Raw genomic sequence first — 16,079 nt, 5'->3', positions numbered from 1 at the left:
GTTCATTGTTTTGTATATCGTAGAGGTAGAGAATATGCATGTAAAGAGAGCATCGAGGGTAAGGAATCCGCATCGGACTTTGGCGAGTCTTTCTATTATTAATAAATTCGCCTGAATGACTCTTTGTTATTAACCATCGACACCTGCGAAGCTGCCGAATGGATCATTGACAAAACTGGGCAGTGGAGACTTAGACGCACATCAAGGAACATATTACTTACAAGTAATTAGTTGGTGCTTCATCTACTCCTTGACTCACCCTCAGTTACCACATCATTTTGACGCTGGATCTTTTGGAAAGAGACTCGATGATTCGAGGAGAGATGGATGTGACGACGCCTCTACATTTGTGGCATCTCTGAATGAAGATCTTTGAGTATCAAAAATCAATCACCCCTCACCGCCGAAGCCGACACAGCATCATCCATCTACGGGCTCTGGTCTCTAAACCCAGGCCATCGGCAACAATGTCCAAATCGCAGACAATGACCATCTCGCCGACTGATGGGGCTTATCAACCTCATCATCGTCATCGCCAGGACGGTCCATCCACAACACCCGAGACATTCGAACTGAGTCTCAAAACACCCACAAAGTCACTACGAGAACTCACCCGTCGAGTCGTCCAGGGAGGTAAAGCTTCATTACCAACGACCGGAGGCGCCCAAACATCATCGTCATCGGACGAAGAAGAAATCACTGTTCACAATGGAATGCCTGCGCCAGTCAATGCGCCGCCGGCCATTCAGCGGTGGAATATGCCCAGGGGAAATATCGGTCGTCTAGGATTTGCCTTTTTCTCATTCATCGTCACGGGTCTCAACGACGGTGCTGTCGGAGTACGAATGCCTCTGATCTGAACCTCTACCACCTCTTCATTGAGTTGGATCGAGATATGCTAATGCGCGTCTTCCCTTGATACAGGCACTGATCCCATACGTGCGTCCTCTGTTCCCTTCCCTGGTTGTGTCTGACTACATTCTCACAAGCCAACGCAGCTCGAGACGTACTATCACCTGAACTACACGACCGTCTCTCTGATTTTCCTCACCCCCTTTGCAGGCTACTCCCTCGCCGCATTCACCAATGCCGCCATCCACACGAAACTGGGCCAGCGAGGGATCGCCATCCTCGCTCCCCTGTGCCACATCATCACCTACGCCGTCTTGTCCGCGCACCCGCCATTCCCCGTCCTCGTCGTGATCAACACCGTCTCCGGCTTCGGCAACGGCCTCACCGACGCCTGTTTCTGCGCCTGGATCGGCGCCATGGACAAGGCCAACGCCGTCCAGGGTTGCCTGCACAGTTTCTACTCGGTCGGCGCGCTGATCGCCCCGCTGATTGCCACGTCCATGGTCGTCCATGCGAAGCTGCCGTGGTACACGTTTTACTACTTCATGGTGAGTAGTGACCACCAACGTGGCGAAGTCCACCCGCACATTTCTTCAGGGAAACAAAACATACGGACCAGAAATTGCTAACGCCCTGGTGCAATGGCGTCGACCAGACTGGCATGTCGGCCCTAGAATTCATCGGTCTCAGCACCGTTTTCTGGCACAAGACAGGGGAGGTGTACCGAATCGAGCATCCACGGGACACCGAGGCGACGGGCGGCCGCACTAAGGAGGCGCTGAAGTCGAAAATCACCTGGATCTGCTCTGCCTTCTTTTTCACGTACATGGGCATTGAAGGTGAGTGTCTAAGTCCACGATACATCTCTCTTTCAACCTCAATCCGTCCATTCCTCCCCTCTTTTTTTCCCCAGCAAAACTCTCAAGTGAGAATCGAAAACTGACCATACCCTCCGCCTTTCGCGGGGAGCCAACCCACCTAGTCGGACTCGGCGGTTGGATCGTGACCTTCATGCTACGCGTCCGGTCGGCCTCGCCCTCCGCGTCAGGCTACTCCGGCACAGGCTTCTGGGCGGGGATGGCGCTGGGCCGAGCGTGCTTGGGGTTCGTGACCGAGCGGTTCGGCGAACGCGTCTGCATCTCCATCTACCTGGCGCTGTGCCTTGCGCTGCAGCTGATCTTCTGGCTTGTGCCGACGTTCCTCGTGTCCGCCGTGGCCGTGGCATTTCTCGGATTCTTCCTCGGCCCCATGTTCCCCGGCTGCGTCATGATGGCGGCGAAACTGCTCCCGCGACACATCCACGTCAGCAGCATCGGCTTCGCCATGGCGCTCGGCGGCACCGGCGGCACCGTCTTCCCCTTCGCCATCGGCGCCATCGCCGCGTCCAAGGGCGTCAAGGTCCTCCAGCCCATCATCCTCGCGCTGCTCGTCGTGCTCTTGGGCCTGTGGTTGAGTTTTCCCAGGGTGAAGAAGAGGGAGTAATCCGCAAAGGACAGAATATATATATAAATAGAGGGAGAGGGAGAGAGAGGCACGTGAACACTACCAAAATTCATAATTCATACCTACCTGCCTGTGTATGTGTAGACGACACTGTCGCCACCATCGGTCGCCATCGCCATTTACTGTCCTCGACCCCATTCATTCTCCTCGACAGGCTCACAATGGCGTGTGGTATCCATTTCAGTCCCTGCTCGCCAGGTTCACCAGGTAGGTGACAGCGTGCCCCAGGGCCGAGCGCCGAATACAATCACACCCACGCACCCCATAACCGTACTCGCACCGTGGTAGTATCTATATGCAACATCGGAGAAAGTCAAAGATCAAGCCAAAATGGCAGTGAAAACCCAAACAAGAGCAGCAACGGACATGGCAAAAAGTAAAGTGAAATGAAGTTCATAACCTGATTAATTTGAATTTGCAATTGCACTTGCATATCTTCCAGCGCATACACAATCCATGTTCATTTCAATCTTTTTCCTCTCCTTGTTTTTCCTTTTGGGCGTGTTTTGAAATCCATCTGAGATTCCATACACTTCGCATGTAGAAATTGGGCACCTTGGGCACCGGGCAAGTAGCAAATACCAGAAACCCTTTGTGCATTCGCTATCTTGCTCTTCCTTGAGAGAAGACACCTCCGCTCGGCTTTCTGTGCCCATTCCTGTGCCTGTGCCCCTGCCGCTCTGCCGATCGTGATGGTAGGTTGGAAACATGGTTCCAATCGTGGTATGGAGGAGAAAAAAAGGGGTATCTTGGGTATCTATGCCTTGATGTCTCATTTCCTTTTCTGGGAAGGTTCGGTTCTCCCCAAAATAGATAATAAAAACACACTCCATACCGGATTTTGTTCGTTTCATCTTGTTCGTCACACAGCATCATTCACTGTGCCTGTCCGTGCTGCTGCCATTGTTGTGCCCGCTGTGTCATGATGTTCAATAACAAGTTCCACCCACCATGTCCGGGAAATCCCGAATGTCCTGAAAACCCGTACACATTGCGATAGCCTCCGGTCAGGGCGAAATGGAGGCTGATCTCTTCAAGAAGTAATCCGTCCATCAATTGCTGTGAGCGATCTAGGTTGTTTTCCTCCTGTGTGATTCCTTCTTCTGTTCTTTCTGCCTAGATTCTCTTCCGCGGAAAAATAATCCCCTTCCGCGGCGTCGTCCTCGGTTTCGCGGTCATATCGTAGAGTGATGTTCCACTGCCCGAGGCCCTCAGGCCCTCACTCTCTTCCTTCCGACGCTTTCTTCTTCAACCTCGCTCAGTTTCCTGCCTTTGGTCGCCGTTCGGCTGGCACCAGACTTGTCTGACTTGGGAGTAGTGACTTCGCTACTCGGCACGCTTTCAACCCGTCCTCCACCATCATGCTCTGTGTACTGGGCCGCCTGGTCGAACTTGAGATTCCCAGTGTTACCGCCGTACTGATCTGCCCCCATGCCGGTACCCACACCAACCCCCATACCCGCACCCGCATTGGTCCCATCAAACCCACCGAACCCAGCTGTGTTGTCGTTGTTCAAGTTTCCAAACAGCTCGTCATCATCTTTGTAAGCAAAGTTCATGTGGTCGGCCGTCCCTAATTGATCTCCACCCAGTCCTGTGTTGCCGAAGTCGTAGTTGCCGTTCCCGTCGCTAGCAAAATCGCCAAAGTACTCGTTGTGAGTCAAAAAGTCGTCAATGTCCAGGGGCGGAGGTGGAAAAGACTGGCCGTCACCAATTCCGGGGATCGAACCGGTCGGAGATAGCGGCTGCAGCAAGTTGGTGAGGTTTTGAACAGATTTGTCCTGCTCCGCTTGTAACTTGGCGAGTTGTTCCAAGTCTGCTTGTGTGCTGGCGAGCCGGCGATGGAAGTTCGGAGGTCCGGGCGGTGGAGTGGCGTTTATGAGTGCATTGTCATTGCCCGCGGGTTGGTTGGCGGAGTTGTTGATCATACGGAGGACGTCAGCACGCTGAGCCGTGGACAACGGTCCTGTACCGGAGGATGCTTCAAGATTGCTGAGGACATTGGAGAAGTCTTGCGCCGGTGTGGTTGGGGAATTTGCAGAGTGATTGTTCCTCGCATTGGCGTTTTGTATCATTGTCATCATGTCCCGGGACGGCAGATCGCTGCGTGCCTGATTAACAGAGGAGACGTTGGCACTATTAGGGTTATGGACCCCAGGATCAAAAACGTCTTCAAGCTTCGGTGAGAGCAGAGATTGGGACTGTCCGCTGCGGTGACCTGTTGTCTTAGGGGTAAGATAAGGACTGTTGCCAGACCGAGGTGATAACGTGCTCGCTCGACCGTGTGGCTGCTGTGGCGCTTGTGGTTGCCCGCTTCCGTTAGTCAGTAGCAGAGGCTGTTTCTTAAACGGCTTCGCAGGGCTACCATCGAGGTTGATGTCATTGAAGCTGTAGTCGCCGACATCAACCACATTACCCTGAGTTGATGTGTCGACGGGCATCGCATTTTGGAAAAGGTTGGCAATACCTTGTACGCTTTCGTGGCTTTGAAGGCTGCGGTTATAGACTGTGGCGAGGAACGTCAGGATAGCATTGATTGAGTTCTCATGTCGATTGTGCTGGTCTTGGAAGGTCGCCGCTTGCCCGTACAACTGTTCATGCTCACGCTTGAGTTGTTGCATCATACGAGAGATTTGAGTTTGCTGATGTCTGATGGCTGCCAGTTCACGCTGTACGCTCTTGAATTGATCCTGGGTGAGAGCCATCTCACTGCTTCCCAGTGTGAGCTGGCCCGGTCGGGCACGTACTCGGTTATCAACGGCATTCGTCTCATCCACGAAGTCGTCGGCGTCCTCCTCGTTCTGATCGTTGTCCGGTTTGCCTTTTCTTTTCGAGGCAGGTCCGCCGATGTTTTTCGGCTTCTGTATCAACCAGAGCAAGTCTGGATGACCGCGGCGGAAGTAGGGGTTTGAGTATTCACTTGGACTCTTGTTTTTACGTTCACTGGCTCTCATGGAATTGTCGGAAAGGCCGACTTTCTTGTGAAAGCCGTACATGTTGAGTTGACGCACGAAAGAAGCATAGTTATTGTGTTTGAACAGCTCCGGGATCAGTGTCTTTGCGAACTCGTCCTCATCCAGGACAATGAATGAGTTTCCATCGTCTGACCAACGGATAAGGTCGGTGTTTCTGCCGTCCTCTAAAAAGCTGTGCACTCGTTAGCACCAATTCTTGCACTTTTTTCCCTCAAGGTCTACTCTCTCTCACCTGTTAAGCTTCTGAACAAATGGAGGTATCTGTTTCCTTTTTGCTTGAGCTTCTCTCTTTGCGACCTGTGCTCTTGCCTCCAACTCTGCTATGTCATCTTCCCATTCCGGGTTTGTGGGATGTGCGCCTCCATTTGGATGCTCTGTCCAGCTGTTCCCGTCTTCGCTCGGTCGGGGCACCCGTGCAGCAAGTTGGGCCATAGGCCGTCGGGCGATTTGATTTGAAGGCTGAGGAACAGGTTGAGAATTGCCCGCAGGATAGGTGTTTGCGTTCAATCCAAAGCTAGTTTCATTGTATGAGGGACCAGAAACAGGTTGACCGGTTTGACCCCACTGAAGGAACTGGTCATTGGAGAGTTGCGGCCCAAGGCCGTCGTTGTACGTGGGCGCAGCATTCTGCATCTGAGCCGGATACGAAACCGGATCGGCGCCTGGAGCAGGTCGTTTTCTGGAGAAGCCTTGCGAGGCCATTGCTACCGGTAGGATAAGAGAGGAGAGGAGGGGAGGTCGTGAGGCCGAAGAAGAAGAATTCAGGCGTGTGAAAGGTGGGATGTTTTGGACGTGTGGGAGATGTGAAATTATCGACGGGGTGAGGCTCGACGTCGCCGAGAGCCCGGCCAAGTGAAAATCGCCAGGATCACACTACCAGAGAAAAGGTCACACCGCAGATAGTCAGGACTTGCTGCGAGGAAAATGATGTGTATGTCGGGTGCGCGCAGGCACAAAGTTCGGGCGGGCAAGTGGGCTGAGATATTCAACTGCGGTATTGTTCAAGATCGCGGCCAAATTATGAACAGCCAACCAGATGACAAACAGAAATCAATGTCAATTGTGTCAAGCAGAATACCCCCAAAGAGCATCCAATATGCCTTTATATCATCGACAGTGGGCAAGTGGTGTGATTAAGTTCGAGCATTTTCAACGGTATGGGATTGGGAAAGTCCCGGATCTGATGGTCCTGGAGGAGTTTGCTTTTCAGTCCGCAGTCTTGGGATGTCAGTTTCCTTAGGTGCTTAGGTAGGTACAGGGGAGAAACTGCCACTGCGGGAGCCTATGACATACTCGTACTCACGAGGAAGGCATTGTGTGCTAACTGCGCCAACTGCGCCAGCCGGCGCCAACCAACCAGGCGGCTGCTACATTTTGCTCCACAGCCCGGCTCCCGTCCATTCAGTCAAGCCTTGCGGATCAGGAGGGGAAACTCTCCTCCATGCTAACCAAGCTGAGTACTGTCTCAATATGTCAGCTGCTGGGGGCCATCGCGATTCAATCCACCATCGTCTCTATCAGGTACTCTCATATCTAAGCCTTGGGCTGTCCGATGAGCTTTCGGAAACCCGCCATTGCCTTTTCCCATCCTTCGGGGTGAGCTTGGGCAAAATTCTTCACTATCTTGACAGCTCGCCAATCCTCCTGCATATGCTGATCACTCTTTGTCCCGTTGAGGACAGTCACATTCCCCAACCCGAGCACCAAACAGTACAAGGCAGACTGGGGACTGATGCCAAGCTGGTTGGCCAAAGCACCCGCTTCACTGGACCAGACGAGGTTCGGGTTGGCCGACAGAGTCCAGAAGCTCTGATAGACGATATTCTGCTCCCTACAGAATTGACGAACTCCAATGTCAAACTTGGTGTTTGGATAAAATCGATTCTGGACCACGCTCGGCTTGATGTGGGCGCGCTCGTAGATGTCCATCAAAGTAAACAGGTTGCAGTTGGAAACACCCAGGTTCCGGATCTCGTTGGGCACATACTGCTCTAATGTGTGCCAGACATCCATAGTCTCATTGATGGTCGGTAAAGGTGAGTGTAGAACGAGCGTGTCGATGTAGGGCTGTGTCATTTCGTCACCCTTGACCACATCCGCAAAGTTGAAGTTCTTGAGGGACGAGATGACCGACGCATTCACTTGCTCTCCGAGCGGACTTTGGGGGTCATATGGCATATTGTCTAGGTCTTGACCTCCCACGCTGGTGAACTTGGTTTGGATGTAGACCTCAGATCGGTTGATCTTGCCATCTTTGATTGCTCTAGATATGCCAGCGGCGACCAGATCTTCTCGGTAATGCTTGGGTTGAGCCGCCGTGTCAATGGCCGTGAAACCGTTGCAGAGAGCCTGGTAGACGAGGTCAGCCGTGGCCTCCTTTTTCCATGCCGTTCCGTAAATGAAGGCGGGCAAGGCAGGGATCACATGTCTGCCTGACAGATGAGGAGCATGCAACGCCAGCTTCTCGAAGATTGCGGAGGTCGTCATATTACCCGGTTCGGCATCTAGGTGGACATCAAGCTGGATAGGAAAATGTAACTGCGCGCGACTTGGTCGTCAATGTTTCGGAGTTACACGCGATTTAGACATCCAATAGTCTGTCAGAAGATGTTAGAGGATCTCAGAGTATTCAGTTGTCCCCTGACCCAGAAGGACGGATCCAAAGGTTGTGTACTGTTGCGTTGAGCATGAAATCATTTGCTGAGATCCGACGAATGAAGCAGTTTACATCATGCTGCAGCAAATCATTGGCAGGATTGTTCCTTCCCCCCTCGGCCTTGGGCTCTGAAACCCCAGACTTTGCTAAACCGAGCCATCCGGCCTTACATATTACGAGAGAACTCGTATTAACAGACGTCTCTTAGCATCAGACCTTCAATTCTTCATTCTTGCTGTGGCCAACAAACCAATGATTCCAAGGACTTACTAATACCGATGTCGGAGGTTTCAAGTCTTCGTTGGGACGATGGTAACGCAATCTTGAGTTCTCCTCGAGTTGCACCCTGAACCACCAAGCGTTGCAGATCTCTTCTGGTTGGCTCGGTGGATTACCTGTTGCAGGACGCCAGGTCATCTCAAGCCCTTCAGCCTAACTAACTGTTCCATTATGTTGTCGAGTGCTGACCTGAATGTGGCAGCTGTCAAGTCATCAGAGTCTTCTTCACCAGTTGTGTTAAGTCTTGCCACTCCTGATACTTCACGCAAATCTTTGGGCTCTTCCTGCGCCATGTAACTCGTATATCGAATAAGTCATGCCTCCCTGGCCAGCACAGGCCTACCACACCCACTCCAAACGCCAGCCAATACGCTCCTTCAGAAACCCAGCAACTCTTGATGGACAGGATAATGATTCGTGCCCAGCGATCCGCTACTGACTACAACGGGGCCGGACTTCCGCCCATGGATGGGTAGAGCTGGTGGCTCACAAAGTGAGGCAAAACACTGGGTCGAGGCAACAGGAAAAGCTTGCACACCAGACCTGCTGCCTAATCGTGTTGTTCAGAAGGATGGGACCCCATGAAAACCAGGTTCAAAGCAAAAGCCAAACGGAGAAGTAAAAGGGGCACGCGGCGGAACGCCAATGAGGGCACGGGTCTCAGGGGGTATCTGCTTCGACGCAAGGCTCCGACGACAAGACTAGGGGAGTCGGCATCAGGCAAGTGGATGGAAGGATATGAAACCGAGATTTCATAGTGGCGAAGCAGTCCGGAAAGGAGAGCGTCAACGGTCTGCCTAGGCTCATTTCTGGGAAGATGTCAGGATAAGAACGAGCAGGGGTTGGAGGAGGAAGTCGTAAGATGGTGGAGGAGTTTGATTGCTGTTAGGTGGGCAGTGGACAGTGGGCAGTACGTAGAGGGTCGAGGTGACACTCCATCTTCCATGACCCGACTGCTTTCGTTGCTCTAAGCCCCACGAATCTGTCTTGTCCCAGATTCAACGAAGAGCCCGTTATGTTGATCTCCTGAGCCGGAGTCTGCAATGGCAACCCCAACGTGTCAATAAAGCGAAACCGAAGGATGGAAGACTTGGTGGTCAGAAGGATTGAGTGGTGGAACGGGAGATCGTGGCTATCCATCATTTCTACTAGCTTACCCTTTGAGCTGGGCCACGGCTAATCAGGCCTAGTAGGGCCGCTTAAGGTGCCACCGACCCTCCCAGCTCCAACTGGCTTCCGGGGCTGTCGACGCAGTTTAATCACCGCGAAATCTGAGGATTTATACCTAGCGGTGGGCAATCCTCTGGTTGGCCACTCTTAGGGAGCAGCCACCCCCAGGGGGTGAAGGGAAAGGGACCACCCATCGACCATGGCCGCTGGCTGCTGGGCTGCTGGCCGCTCGCCTACTGGCATTCATCTGCTCTCCCGTGCTAACTGTCTAACTTTAGTGAGCCGCCGTCTTTTGCAGCCAAAATTCTTCTCCTAATTTCTTTGTCTCAAAACAACATCTTGGACGAAATCTTCCCCGTCTCTTTTTTTTAATTTGACACTCCCTTTCATCTCAGCAACATTCAGCTGTTTGCTACGTGAATACTTCCATCTTTGCCCGTCGGCGCTCTCGTATACGCTGGTTCAACGATTGTCCATCCCTATCATGCCTCGTGGCTCGAGTTAGACGCCCCTGTCCCTGTCCTTGTACTCAAGTTCAACCCTGCTACGGGAACTTGACTCGACTCGCTCCCAACCAGGCTCGAGTTTTTCTGCGACCTGCATTTCATACAAGCAGCGGATCGCGTTAACTCGGTCCTTGGGTATCCTACGCTTTCACGACGTCTGATTCTGCCGACATTCTAAGATTGCGACTTGTCCCTCCTTCAATCGCCATACCACTTCAACTCTACTCGTGTTCCTGTTACACGTCCCATAACCTCGAAACGACCATCGGCCATTCCATCGCGCATCTTCCATCCTCTCCGATCACTGATTGGGGCATTGTCATATCCCCAAACCTCCCCAGGGCACATTTTTATTAGACGTCAAGGAAAGAGGTGGATTTTAGTTCGACACCCAACTAGTGACATTAAGAGCCTTTTATCGAACTCAAGGGACTTCCATGAAGATGGCAGCCTTTTCTAACGCCTCTGACGCGTTTTATGACGACGTCTCAGGCACATCACCGAGAGCATATCGAAATGCGCAACTGAACCGCCAGGGTGGTAGGGCTGACCCTTATGGAGGCATGAGTGCTCCCATGTTTGGGGCTGATAGCGCTCTGCCCAATATGCGTTTTGACGGTATGCGCGATAGCTTTGGAGCACCGATGCAGAATCCTGGGGTTGGGAACATCAATTTTCCCTACGATGCAAGCGCTGCTCAAACATGGAGTTCGGGAGGGGCATCTTTGCAGTCCTTTGGAAATGGCATGGGCAATATTCCCCAAAACGCAAACTACGGGCCATCGCGAAGTGTCAAGCCCAGTCGAGGCCGTGTGGGAATATCGAACGTGAGTTTCCTATAACATATGTGCAGTGTATGCCTGCTGACTGACCAGACTCAGATTTGGTATGATCAGCCAGGACAATTGCAGCAACAACACCCTGCAATTGTGGGACACCGGTCGGGTCCTCAAGGCCGCAATGACCAGCAGGAAGATGACGACGAATTGATCCCCACAGCAATCGTGATTAAGAACATACCCTTCGCTGTGAAAAAGGAACAGCTTGTCCAATTGATGGTTGATATGAATCTGCCTCTGCCATATGCATTCAACTATCACTTTGATAATGGGGTCTTCCGGGGTTTGGCTTTTGCCAATTTCACTTCTCCTCAAGAAACCGAACAAGTCATTCAAGCTCTGAACCATATGGACTTGAGCGGGCGCAAGTTGCGAGTGGAGTATAAGAAAATGCTGCCTCTCGCTGAACGAGAGCGCATAGAAAGAGAAAAGCGCGAGCGGCGTGGCCAGTTGGAGGAACAACACCGCCCCATGGCACAATCACAGCTTCATAACCAGGTCTCGCTGTCGTCAATTTCTCGAAACACCCCATCTCCCCTGTCCCATCGCAGCACAATGCCTGGTAAGTGGACTCTTTCTCCCCAGTATCCTCAAAATAGGCTAACCAAAATTTAAGACGTCGACATGAATGACCCCAAGACTCTCGAGTTCTATACCGAGATGACGCTGTTTAGACGAGACCCGACTCGTGAAGTCCTCATATTCCCCCCAACACTAGAACCACACCATCGTCGCATTGTTCACACCTTAGCCCACCACATGGGCTTAATGCACACATCCCGCGGCACTGGAGATCAGCGACAAGTTCACATCCACCGACCGGCGCCTGGCACGAATGTGAGCCCACCGACCCTCGCAGGCGGATTTCCAACCAATGATGGTATGCGCCAGACTCTTGCCAGATCTTCTACGGCGGACTTCAATGACGGCAGACAATATGACGGTCCTTCTTTCAACACTCTTCGCGGTCAGTCCTCGGTTGGACTGCTGGATGTCATGGATTCCAGCGCCTACGGCAGAAACGCCGATAGCAACCTCCGCAACGCCAAATCTTTTGCTGATCTGCGATCATGGAGCCCGTCGCCCGTGCCGTCTTCTGCAAGCTTCCCTGCAGCATTGCAGACCAACGGAGCACGTCTGCAAGCGTTGAACGATACAGCTGGGTCCAACACGCCCACCTTGACTCCGACAGCCTCTAACTCAGGTGTCAGCCGTGATGAGCCTTTCCTCATCTCTAGCTTTTCCAACCTTTCCATGACTAATAATGGTGGCAGCCAGACCAGCCCTCGCCGTCAACGCAGCTTTTTCGGGAACGGATCCGAATGGACGGACGGCCAAAACTACCAACCTACCGGTCCCATCGGCAGCAAGCGAACCGTTAGCATAGGGCCGGAGACGACCTCCCAGAACACCAACCCCCTGCGTCAGTCGCGCGGGCCGAGTTCAACCAGCGCCATCGGCTTCCGCCGACAGAACGGACGTGGCAGTGATGAATTGCGTACGGCCGCATCAGCAATTGCCGAATGAAGAGACATAGCATATACCCCCCCTACTTTGATGACGCTCTCTGCTGAGCAATGACGAGTCAATGATCCACGAACGACATGACCACCTCCTACCAGGAAACAGCAAAAAGTTAGACGCATAGGGCAGCCTACATGACTGCATGATTGGACTACAGAAAAAGATTGTTGTAACGAAATGACACAGGACTCTACGGGTGCGGCATAAAGCATTTTGTTACGAGGTCCCCGAGAAAGAATGATTGACCCTGGGTTGTACACTTTGTTGACTTGAATTTCCGCGAGAGAGCAGTGCATTACGGGCGTTGAGCGCCAGAGCGCTCGACAAGGAGCTCATACCGGGTGTGTCGACTATGAAGCGGTCGATGTGGTATGGGACGACGCGGAGCGAGCCTCGTCATGATTTGCGTTTTTTGATTGTGCGGGAGATGGATTTACGTATGGGATACACTCGTTTAATCAGTCGAGAGACCACCCCGAAGGAGTGGAAGTAATACCAAATGATTGTTTGATTAGAATTCCAAGCCTTGCCAGTCCGTGTCTCCCAGAGCTGGTTGCTCAAGCACAGAGAAACCCAATCGGAACAACAAGAGTGAATGATTATCTAATGAATGCCAAGCCAAAGGTCTCCCCGTACGCCCCTCAACCACTTCATCGTTCTTCTCTACACACCTCGCAGCTGGTCGAGAGACTTGCTACTGTCAAGGATGCGGGCAGAAGCTTGATGTTGCCAATGGCGGCCGTAGAGGATCACCTCTGCGCTGTCGCCTGCATCCAAAAAATCCCCTCAAAGCATGGAGCTAAAAGGGGGAAATAAATCACTCACCGCAGCCATCCACAACAAGCTGTCTGCTTGGCTCTTTTCTACTGTGTTTGGGCAATATGTCCCCTCCAAAGGGCCTTTTGCCATCTGCTGGTATGTAAGTGATCGATTGACTCTTGCTACAGCACCCTCCTTGACCACCAATGGAGCCACTGCTCTCCTCCCGGTCCCATCCTGGGCAGGCTGCCTTCGACACACAGTGCTGCGACAAGTGGCGGGAGTTTCCTAATTATGCCAAGCCCCGCGTGCTCCACCAAAAACGGCTTAGGGCCAATCATGTTTGGTGTCTTGCATCTTCGACCTTATTTTCCCTCGCCTTGCCTGCCACCCACTTATCCTCCACCACTTGACCCTCTTCCATATCCTCCATCCTCGATATCAACAATCCGACGCGTCTACCACGACTGCTATCGATCGCCGTCCTCAATACACTTGTCGCATCACCACAAATAACTCAGACGTATCCTCATTCACATCGCTTACAATGGCAGGAGGCAAGGGCAAGAGCATTGGCGGCAAGGCGACAGGTGCGAAGGATTCCACGACAAAGACTCAGAAGTCACACAGCGCAAAGGCTGGTCTTCAGGTGAGCTCACATTTTTCGCGACAAGTTGGGAGGAGAATGGGAGTCGCGCATTACTACACTCCCTTGCGACAAAGGCTTGAGATCGATGGGTATGGATGATAGCTACGCGATGCAAAAGCTGTCATCTCGCCCGGCAGTGGTCGGAACCCATCCTCTACCTTCATCTCAGGCTTGAGCGCATTCCCTCTATGTATCAAATTTGTTGATAAGACCAAAACTGACGCGTTTTGCTCCTAGTTCCCATGTGGTCGCGTCAAGCGTTTCCTCAAGAACAACACACAGAACAAGATGAGAGTTGGGGCTAAAGGTATGATCCCAGTTGTTTACCCCCACCAAAACAATTCATTGCAGACGCTAATCATCCTCTCATCCAGCCGCCGTCTATGTCACCGCCGTCCTCGAGTATTTGACTGCCGAAGTCCTCGAGCTCGCAGGAAACGCGGCCAAGGATCTCAAAGTCAAGCGCATTACCCCCCGCCACCTACAGCTCGCCATCCGAGGTGACGAAGAGCTGGACACACTGATCAGAGCAACCATCGCATTCGGTGGCGTCCTCCCTCACATCAACAGAGCGCTTCTCCTGAAGGTCGAGCAAAAGAAGAAGAGCAAGGCCGATGCGTAGAAGAATGGGTGGGAATAGGCATCAACAGACCGAATATCTCCTCGCAACCCCTGCTCACGGCGTTTAGGGCCATCGTGTAATGAACCGAATTGTGGCGGTGTCATGCGGAAGGGCGATAAGAATGAGTGTATGAGAGAAACAGCAAGGGACAGCACGGTTGACAGGAGGTTGTTATTGAATCATTTTACGCGTGTTTGTTTTACAATACTGGTTCCTGAGGTTCGCGCGATGTCGAGCTTCTTTCTGGCTTTTGCCTTGGGTTGGATGACCTACTCAACAGAAGGAGAATTCTTTTCTTCCCTCCGACTTGTCTATTCCCTGATTGCCTGCCAAACTTTCTGATTCATCATAGGCGTCTTGTTTTCCTGTTCGACTGCCGATCTACTTTCCAGACTGGGAGTAGGTCCTTTCTTCAGCGTAACTGTCTCACACATGGGCCAATTCCCTGGTGGACTTGCGCATAAGTTCGTACTACGTATTGTATCACCTCTGGAACTCCATCAAAGGCTGCTATCGTGCGGAGACGCCGCAGGTGTCGACCAGTCTTGCCTTGCCCTGCTACTTTTGCTTGCTCGCTCTCCATCGCTGTCTGGACCCAATACAGTCCTTGGGCAACTAGCATCTACAGCATATTTCGTCCCCACTAAGTTCCTGAAGAATGTGGTCTCTGTCGACTCGGGGCTCAACGGCTCTACGCTGCTCCACTGCATCATACGTGACACAAATGTTGTTTGCTTCGCGACAGACCTGACGGATTGTCCCTATCTTACAAGACGCCTCACGGGAATCTCCCCACAGCCTCAGCTTCGTCGTCTTTCAGTACGCAGCTATCCGTCGTTCATCCGGAGACTTACTGTGTTCCTGCGCAGATAGTTAGTGATGTGAGCGTCTCGCTGGTGTTCCACGGCCACGGATTCGGTCAATGCTTTTGTCCCAGTTTGTACGACAACATCCTCGCATGACTTCACAGGTAGGAACCGGACCAATTCGCTGACTTGGGTTTGACTGCGCCTTTCCAAACGAGTACGAAAGGCGGTGGCATTTTGGTTGTTCCACACAACAGAATGAGGCACGATGCCAGAGTCTTGTCATACTGCTCTTGGGAGCTGACGACAATCACACCATATCCTCAGCCTTGTTTGTGAAGTTTCAACGTGAAAGTCTGGCAGTGCAGCCCGACCTGGTAGGTAGGTGTAAGGTTCCGACTGAGACTCGGTTGTTCTGAATGGTCCGTCTCTCATGCCTGACTGAAGAAGCTGGCTGCGACTCTGCGAATGGGTGTATGCGAACTGATCTCACGTCCGAACTTCTGCCTCATCGGCGTGCTTGTGGAACCTGACAAGCTACACAAGGCGACCCATGTGCCAGAAATGAACTAAGTCTATACATGACGCCATTCCCGTTGAGGCTGATCAGAAACTATGATGCGCCTGTCACTCCCTGGCGAGGCAAGGCACGAAGTGCACCAACGAAATTGATCCTACCTTCAATGGATAGCTTAGCCGGCGCTCTCCATATTCAGGACAGTGTGTCCCCGTAGTCCAGCCGTGGAGACGTGGGAAAGCAGATATCAACCTTGCCTTCCCCAGCGATGAGGGGATCGCCAGAGCTGAACAAGAGAAGCTCATCTGCTGCATCTCCTCACCGAAGTTTCAGCGCCTGGATATTCGACTTTCACAAATTCAGACAGGCACCTTGCCCCATCCGATCGTCAACAATTTCAAGGAGGGACTGCTTTGCTTGCG

General features: G+C 52.4%; 5 protein-coding genes across 5 annotated transcripts; 3 read left to right on the top strand and 2 right to left on the bottom strand.

Moving 5' to 3' along the window:
* Positions 1-467: 467 nt before the first annotated feature.
* On the top strand, positions 468-2,334 carry Z517_06440 (uncharacterized protein; the record flags this gene model as incomplete). Its single annotated transcript, XM_013428179.1, has 5 exons — positions 468-839; positions 925-939; positions 999-1,400; positions 1,508-1,691; positions 1,835-2,334. 5 exons carry the CDS (start codon positions 468-470, stop codon positions 2,332-2,334), a joined length of 1,473 nt encoding a protein of 490 aa, XP_013283633.1.
* Positions 2,335-3,566: 1,232 nt separating this feature from the next.
* Positions 3,567-6,032, bottom strand: Z517_06439 (uncharacterized protein; the record flags this gene model as incomplete). The annotated part of the gene is made up of 2 exons (XM_013428178.1): positions 3,567-5,502; positions 5,563-6,032. The coding sequence occupies 2 exons, from the start codon at positions 6,030-6,032 to the stop codon at positions 3,567-3,569; spliced, it is 2,406 nt and encodes an 801-aa protein (XP_013283632.1).
* An 831-nt stretch (positions 6,033-6,863) lies between these two features.
* Positions 6,864-7,817, bottom strand: Z517_06438 (uncharacterized protein; the record flags this gene model as incomplete). The annotated part of the gene is made up of 1 exon (XM_013428177.1): positions 6,864-7,817. The coding sequence occupies one exon, from the start codon at positions 7,815-7,817 to the stop codon at positions 6,864-6,866; it is 954 nt and encodes a 317-aa protein (XP_013283631.1).
* A 2,567-nt stretch (positions 7,818-10,384) lies between these two features.
* Positions 10,385-12,307, top strand: Z517_06437 (uncharacterized protein; the record flags this gene model as incomplete). Its single annotated transcript, XM_013428176.1, has 3 exons — positions 10,385-10,768; positions 10,823-11,342; positions 11,397-12,307. 3 exons carry the CDS (start codon positions 10,385-10,387, stop codon positions 12,305-12,307), a joined length of 1,815 nt encoding a protein of 604 aa, XP_013283630.1.
* Positions 12,308-13,610: 1,303 nt separating this feature from the next.
* Positions 13,611-14,334, top strand: Z517_06436 (histone H2A.Z; the record flags this gene model as incomplete). Its single annotated transcript, XM_013428175.1, has 3 exons — positions 13,611-13,712; positions 13,950-14,019; positions 14,087-14,334. 3 exons carry the CDS (start codon positions 13,611-13,613, stop codon positions 14,332-14,334), a joined length of 420 nt encoding a protein of 139 aa, XP_013283629.1.
* Positions 14,335-16,079: the final 1,745 nt, after the last annotated feature.

This window comes from Fonsecaea pedrosoi (genome assembly GCF_000835455.1).
Source record: "Fonsecaea pedrosoi CBS 271.37 unplaced genomic scaffold supercont1.4, whole genome shotgun sequence".
Taxonomy (NCBI): domain Eukaryota; kingdom Fungi; phylum Ascomycota; class Eurotiomycetes; order Chaetothyriales; family Herpotrichiellaceae; genus Fonsecaea; species Fonsecaea pedrosoi.
This window is presented reverse-complemented; position numbering and strand designations above follow the sequence as displayed.